This window comes from Dipodomys merriami, unplaced genomic scaffold (genome assembly GCF_024711535.1).
Source record: "Dipodomys merriami isolate MVZ:Mamm:240054 unplaced genomic scaffold, mDipMer1.0.p SCAF_1, whole genome shotgun sequence".
Lineage (NCBI taxonomy): Eukaryota > Metazoa > Chordata > Mammalia > Rodentia > Heteromyidae > Dipodomys > Dipodomys merriami.
In genome coordinates this window covers 4896032-4903663 of record NW_027202270.1, presented here as the reverse complement: position 1 = coordinate 4903663, position 7632 = coordinate 4896032, and the positions used below count along the sequence as shown (strand labels likewise).

The 7632-nt window shown below is 49.0% G+C and overlaps 1 protein-coding gene across 1 annotated transcript; it reads right to left on the bottom strand.

Annotated features, from left to right (window-relative positions):
• Positions 1-5770: 5770 nt before the first annotated feature.
• Positions 5771-6240, bottom strand: LOC138825758 (large ribosomal subunit protein eL42). The gene has a single exon (XM_070020451.1). The coding sequence runs from the start codon at positions 6177-6179 to the stop codon at positions 5859-5861; it is 321 nt and encodes a 106-aa protein (XP_069876552.1). The 5' UTR covers positions 6180-6240; the 3' UTR covers positions 5771-5858.
• Between the last annotated feature and the right edge of the window lie 1392 nt (positions 6241-7632).

The window sequence follows — 7632 nt, the reverse complement described above, 5'->3', positions numbered from 1 at the left end:
AACTTCTCAGAGGCTTGAGCTTGTGGACAACCTAGCCCAGCACCTCTTCCCCACTCTTCTCCCTGAAGAACAGCCGTGACCCGCCCGCCCACCATCACAGCCTCAAGGTCTCTCGCAGGCATTCTTCACAGTCCTAGTCCAAGGAGAGTGCGTTAGCACCATGGGGAAAACAGTGCTGATATACTTCTGCCTTTGTCTGACCTTGACACTCAGCTATGATTGGGTACCTCAAAGAAGGGAACAACAGACAAGGATGTCCATAGGTAGGGAAGGGGTCCGGTTGGGCCCAGCGGTCTTCAAGGGGGCTGAAGGGCAGAGGATTTTTATTGAACTTGGGTGGTGGGGGACACAAGGAGGAGAGGAAAACACAAGTCGAAAGCTAGAGTTCTGACTTCCTTCCAGCTGAGCTCTCCTGAGGACAAGGAAAGAACCGACCTTAGGCCAGGGGTGAAGGGCAGAGGGAGAAAAGACGAAAGCCGAAGATCTCTGTGCCATTCCCCATGGGGTCCCGGAGAAAGGACTGAGCTGTGGGGCAAGCCACCGGCAGGGGGGACCCTGCACACTGGCAGTGATGCCCTCGTGTGCAGAAGGATCCAGAAAGAAACTAGGGCTTCTTATTCTTTTTGGGGGGTCCTCTATTGTTTTTTTAACCTATTAAATGAAGATTCCTCTCATTTTCTTCTCTTTTGTTTTATTATTTTATCTTTGGGGTAAGGAACCATTTTTCTGCCAAGAGCCATTTTAATATTAATAATGTCATTCTGCATGATACAAATTATCCATACAGCTGACTCAAAGCCTCTGATTTCACTCCTTTCTCTATTCCTTGCAAGGCTCCAAGGTACAACAAAATCAATGGGAGACTCCAGCCTTTTTGCCTTGCTTGACAGTAAAGTATTTATCTTGGCTTTCACGTCGTCTTGAACACAACTTACCTCAACCCCTGGGACTGAATGGACAATCGCAGTCTGGAAGAACTCTGGGCCACAAGAGCAGTCACCAGGATGGGTCCAAGATTCAGGAGATCAGGAGAAAAGAAATGATCAGAGGAATCAGAGCAAGGGTTCCCTTCCTTGTGAGAGAGGTCAATGGCAGGAATCAAATCTAGAATTACCAATGAAGTCAGAAAGACGTGGTGTTTCTGATGGGAGTGAATAGGAGGATCGCAATCCTTTAGATTCTAAGGAAGATGAGGTCACCTAGTTGGACCACTGCAGAAAATGTGTGGGTGAAGGTGGAGACCAACTCAAGGTTGTGAGTCCCTGGATGCATCCAGCCAGCGTCTGTCTATCTCCTCTATGCCAGCCAGTATTTGGGGCCTCCACCTAGTCCTTAGCCTCTCTCCTGGCTTCTCCCCTCGTCCTCCTGGGGTGACTGGAACAGTTGGGAAAGTTTGGGCGGTCCCCTAAAGGGTTAAACCAACTCCCTGACTGGAGTGGAGATTTGCAGACCCTCTGGAGGCAGGAGAGGTGTTGAGCTGTTAGTGGAGGAAACAGACACCCATTCATCTAATGAACCCATCAGAAGGCCGCATGCCCTCCTGTTCCAGGAACGCAGAGCCCTTACAGAGTCATTAAAATAATACCTCGTGCGAACAACAGAGTGGCTTTCGCCGTGCGACCCTCAACCACTAATGTGCCACTACAGAGGCTCTGACAGTACCTTCCTTAGATGCCCCCAGATGGAGCTTTTCTTTTTCTTGGTAAGAATTAGGGCAGACATGGGGGTGGTCCTGATAATGCCACCGTCACTCTTCTGCATGTTGATGCCTGCTTCCAAGGGTCAGAGGCGAGGGTGCAGCGGGGTCACATGAGGTCATCCTGGGGGGAGGTTTTGTCAGGGGAAATAAAAAAGCCATCATCCTCTCGTGTAAAATCAGGAGTCAGGAGTGGAATTAAACACGAGTCTTGCCTCTTCCAAGCAGAATGGAGATAACGAAATGGGTTTTCTCCAATTCCTTTGAAAAACGAACGTTCCCCAGAGGAGGCACGTCGGCTGTGTGAACTGCAGGATGAATCACTCTGCTTATAAAGGGTGCGTTTTTTTTTCTTCAGGAAAATAGCCACGAAGAATCCCCTCTGTGTCACATCAAATGCTTGTTTGGTTAAAAGGTATTGATAATGATAGATTGGCCTTGGATAAAAGGTTTATGGCGAGAGGTAATTTTATTGATTTGAGCCTGCCTGGTGTCTTGGAAATACAATGTTATTTTCAGCCCATCGATTGGGTCTGGTTTGGGAAGGCTTTGTGCTCCCTTGGTCTTAAATGATATTTAAATAATTGATCACCATTTGTATTTGTTAACGACCTTTCAGTGAACTGTCACTGACCCTACTTGGGCCCCACAGCTCGATTTTGTGGGAGGCTCATTAGTCTTGGCTACTTTGCTAAGATGCTTGGTGTCTTTCTTCTAACTTCTTTATTCAGTGCTTAAGACATCAAGGATTCTGGTTTACTTTTTTGCATAAACAAGTTTTTTTATGGAAAGAGTCTTGCTTTTGTTATCTTCAGAGTTATAAAAAGGTCACATATGAACTTTTTTTTTTTTTTTTACTGGTCCCGGGGCTTGAACTCAGGGCCTGGGTACTGTTCCTTAGCCTCTCTGTTCAAGGCTACTGATTGAGCCACAACACCACTACTGGCTTCTTCTGAGTAGTTTATTGGAGATAAGAGTCTCATGGACTTTTCTGCCGCACCTGGCTCAATCCTCAGATCTCAGCCTCCTGAGTAGCTGGGATTAGAGGTGTAAGCCACCGGCACCTGGCTATATGCGTTCACTTATTCCCAGATGTGGGTCTGTCTCTTGGCTCAAACTCTCCCTTTAACTCTTTAAAATGTGTGTGTATGTGTGTGTGTGAAACTGGGATTTGAACCCTAGGCCTCATACTTGCTAGGCAGGCACTCTACCACTTCAGGCATGCCTCTAGCCCTTTCTTGTGTTGGTTATTTTTCGGATAGAGTCTCCAGTTGTCTCTCTTCCCCCACCCCTGCCCCCAGGGCTGATACAGCCTGTGATCTTCCTTCTTACTCGTCCCTCCTCACAGAAGCACACTGCCCTGTCCCAGTTACACGTTAAGATGGTGTCTCTGTTCACTTTTTACCTGGACTGGCCTTGAACAGGGATCCTTTGGGCATCTGATGCCTGAGTATCTGAGCTCACGCCCACCAGCCAAGCCTCTGAACCTAACTTCCCCTTCTGTGAGGACCCCGGTCACCCTGGAGCCCACCTCCATGATCTCATTTTAGCTTGGTGACCTCCGGGGAGGCCCTGTCTCCAACAAGGCCGCACTCTGGGGCCTCGGTGCTGGGTGTCAGCAGATGGCTGGGCGGAGGAAACCGTCACGCGAGGAGGGGCCCAGGGGCAGCAGGGCATTTTCCGGGGAGTGACTCAAGGATGCTTAGGAGGGGAAGGCCGCCATTGAATCCGATGGAACGCCTTGGTTAAAGGAAGTCCTCATGCCCTGTGTAGCTGAGACCTGGAGAAGCAAGGCCGGACAGATTAACTGGCCCATGGTACACGTGTCCCAGTCCCCTGCTGGTCATGAGGAGCCGGGACCTCTGTCATGCTCACCAAGTAGATGGCACAGGGAACAAGCAAGAACTCAGTGTTTGTGGAATGCATGAGTGATCTGCAGATCTGCAGCGGTGGGAGGAGAGGGAGCGGCTTTGAGGGGGGTTGGCAATGCATTCCCAGTGAGTGGGGTGGGTTCTCCACTTCTCCACCTGCTTCCCCCCCCTCCAGGCCTCATGTCCCAGGGGAACCTGCCATGGCTGGTGATGGAACTGGATGCTGGTGGTTCATACGTGTAATCCTAGTTGCTCAGGAGGCCAAGATCTGAGGATCGTGGTTCAAAGCCAGACCAGGCAGAAAAGTTCATGAGACTCTTATCTCCAATTAATCAGCCAAAAAAGCCAGAATTGGAGCTGTGGTTCCTTGAGGGAAAAAGCTAAGGGACAGCACCCAGACCCTGATTTCAAGTCCCAAGACACAAGAAGTAAATGTATGTATTCAGGAGTAAGGATGTGTACGATGGGTAGATCACAGTGGGGGGAATACTCAGGACATTCCCCGTCCACCACAGGGTCCTGGCCACCTACGCATCCTCCACAGGCCTCAAGATGTAAATGCTCTACAGATACCCAAAGTCAAGCGATTCATAACTCGGATCATGAGCATAACACCAGACAAACCCCAGCTTCCTCTCCTGTGAACTGCCTGCCCAATACTCCTCAAATCTGTCCAGCCAGGCATGGTAGAGCATGCTTGTACTCCCTAGGATCAGGAGGAAAAGGCGAGAAGATGAAAGGCCAAGGTCATCCCAAGCAACACGAATGAGGCCCTATTTCAAAAACAGAATACCAAACCAAAGAGCTGGGGTACAGCTCAAGTGAGAATACTTTCCTAGCAGATGTGAGTCGCTGGGCTCTGAGGAGCTTTCTAATACTTTACCTGTGAAGTAATGAAAACCTTCAAGTTGAACAATTTTAAGTCATGGGGATTTCATCCCATAAAACTCTTCTATGATCATTTGCCGAAACAGCACCATTTAGAAATTCTTCTTTCTCCATCTACGCCAGATTCAGCATTTGAACAGCTGACCGCTTCCCAGGGTCACACATGAAAAATTCACAAGCCATGAGTAGTCCACACCGAATCCCTCTGACAGAGCTCCACATTGGAGATATTTTACATCACTGCAAGACCCAGGAGAAAGCAGGCTAGCTGGGTTCTACTGATTGTATCTTCAATTATTTATAGCTCGAGGTGAGAAGTAGCAAGCTTTCTCGTGACAGACAGAAAGTCCCTGGACAGGAATGGGTTCAATCTTTCATTTGTAAGATATTTACACATTATTATTTTTTTCACTCTAAAACTTCATGCCATGGGGAAGATGGACAGCTGGAGGATGCTCGCAAGACTCTTCCCCCGGGAGATACACGGGAACTATGTGGTGAATTGGAATAAACACTGTGGAGGGAGGCAAAGGCAACATGTCAGGTCCTGATTCCTGCAGTTTCTGAGATTCAGGTCAGCCTCAGCCCTAGCAACAACCTGACAACCACAGCAGGTAGCGGGGCCGGGGGGAGGGAGCGGTGGGGAGCTCCCCTTTAGCATTCTGGGATTCCATATCTGTGGTTGAGAAAAGCCAACAACAGCCCAAAGAAGTAGCCTTCAAAGCTCTTTGTCATTGATCATAGGTATCTGTTTCCTGTCTTCATTGTAATTAAAGTGGCGCTATTAAGATGGGATGGGAATGTGGGTTCCAGGTGGACACAGCAGCTCAGCCTTCACCCCGATGGTTTCCCCAAGCCCCACAGGACGGCAGTGTTGCCTCAAAGGTGTTGGGATGGGGCAGAGCGTCCTGCTGGGGGCCCTGGCCCTCGGATTCAGCTTCTGGTCTGTGGATCCAGAGAGACTTGAGCACGAGGAGGAGGGGGTGTCTTTGTTTCTGACATAGACCAGAACTTGGCCCGGTGGCAGAGGTCCGCCCAGTGAGGTGAGAGGAGCCTTGGTTTAACTTCTCCATGGGTTGTGTGGCTTGAACGGGTCACTTCACTGGGCTGCAAAGGCATCTTGAGGGCTGAGAAATTGATAGTGAAATATTTTATAATTTCAGGATACTAAGGCTCCTTTTAATCTTACTTTTGGCAGTACTGCCATTTGAACTCAGGGCTCTTGTGCTTGCTGAGTTAAGTGTTCTACCACTTGACGTGTACCTTCAGCTCTTTTTGCTATGGTTATTTCTTTTTTTGGGGGGGGTATTTTCTGAGATTTATTAGTTTTCCATCAGGTAATTTTATAGCTTCAAGATCTTCCCCTCAAAATTAAGACCCCACCTCCCTCCTCCCCCCAAAGTTTAGAACTGGATCACTTGGCCCTTTCTCTTCTTATCTCCTCCCAGTTCAAAATGCTTGCATCTCTTGATGGCCAGCATCCTCTTGGATCTGCAGTTAGGTTCAACACATTCAAGCCTCAGCACAATCTTCTTGGTGGTTTTAGCCTTCTTTCGGAATATTGGCTTGGTCTGCCCACCATAGCCGCTTTGCTTCCGATCGTAGCGCCTCTTCCCTTGGGCATACAGAGAATCTTTGCCCTTCTTGTACTGGGTCACTTTGTGAGGCTGATGCTTGCCACATTTCTTACAGAAAGTCCTTCTGGTTTTGGGTACGTTGACCATCTTTGTAGTAGAGCTGTCGGGAGACCCGGAGACGACGACACGCGCCTCACGCAGCTCTGAGGAAAAGCTGCTATGGTTATTTCTGAGTTAAGAAATTACTTTCTGCTATGGCCAGCTTGGACCAGGATCCTCCTATTTATGCTTCGTATTGTAGCTGGAATGACGAGACACCATCGTGCCCCCCTATTGGCTGAGGTGAGGTCTCATAAACTTTTTACCCAGGCTGTCCATGAACTGTGGAGCTTCCAGTCTCCGCCTCCTGAGTACCTAGGATTACAGACATGAGTCACTGATGTCCTGCCCTTCGGAGGCTCTTTAAATGAATGTACTGAAAATGCATTGCCTGTTGTATGTTTGGGAGCTAGATTTCCTTCAGGCATTACCTGGGTGGATGAGAGTCCTCTTCCTGCAAGCACTCGTGGTCCATGCTGAGCCAGCTCAAGAGTTGGCCTTCGGTGTGTCCTCTTGAAGGATCCCATCCCATTCAGTTCTGCTCTGCATCTGACATTCTACTGTCTGGAGTTCGTGTACTGCAGATGGTCTTGAACCATAGCATTCTGAACAAGGCCGATCAGCGCTGTCACTTATCCCTTATCCTGTTCTGAAAGGACTGGCCCTCAGCAGCTGACTATCCTCAGGGAGATATGAAGAGCCACACCATCCATGCTAGAGTTGGCTGGTCCTTACGGGGAGGGGCTACGTCCCATCTCCAGTGTGTTTGCTGGATGTTCTATTCCAGTTCACCATACCGTCCTGGGCGTGCATTCAAGCTGAGGGTCCTTCAAGTCCAGGCTAAAGAAGCTTTCATCATCATCCACACATGTCCCCAAGGTTCCATGGGGCCACCTGGAAGGGAGAATTTGGGTGAAGTGCTCAGAGCAAACGCAATGGACCAGGCTGCTTGTCTGTTCCCCTCACCGGCCGCCTGTCCCCAAAGGGCCTGAGATGAGGTTGGTTTGTGTCTCCCGAGGAAGTGGGTGTGGTAACAATTATTTTGTCTTGTGGGGAGTAAACGCTCACCCAATGGCAGAATAGCACAAAGACAGTACTCAGAGAACTGGTCAAAAGGCACTGACCTTCTGCCGGGTTTCCATACATTTCTTCAGGCACACAAGCAGTTTATTTGGCTGGACGGTGTGGTCACTCTGTCCTGGATACCGATCATCACACTGGTGGTGCCTTCTAGAAAACACAGGCCTGGATCCTGACTTCAGGGCAGCTACAGCCCAAGAGCCTCCACTGCCTTTCCCATTAAATGAGATGCCTCCTCTTTGACAGTCGCCCACTGTTATCTTCATAACCAGAGCTGCATCCGCCTCGGTCGAGTTTTCTAAAATCCTTTCAACACAGAACCAACCATATGTTGAAACCCTTGATGGAATATTAATCAAACATTTTTCTTCCCCAGGCTCTGCAGCTCTGATTGAAAATGTGTCTCTGTAAGTAGTCTTTT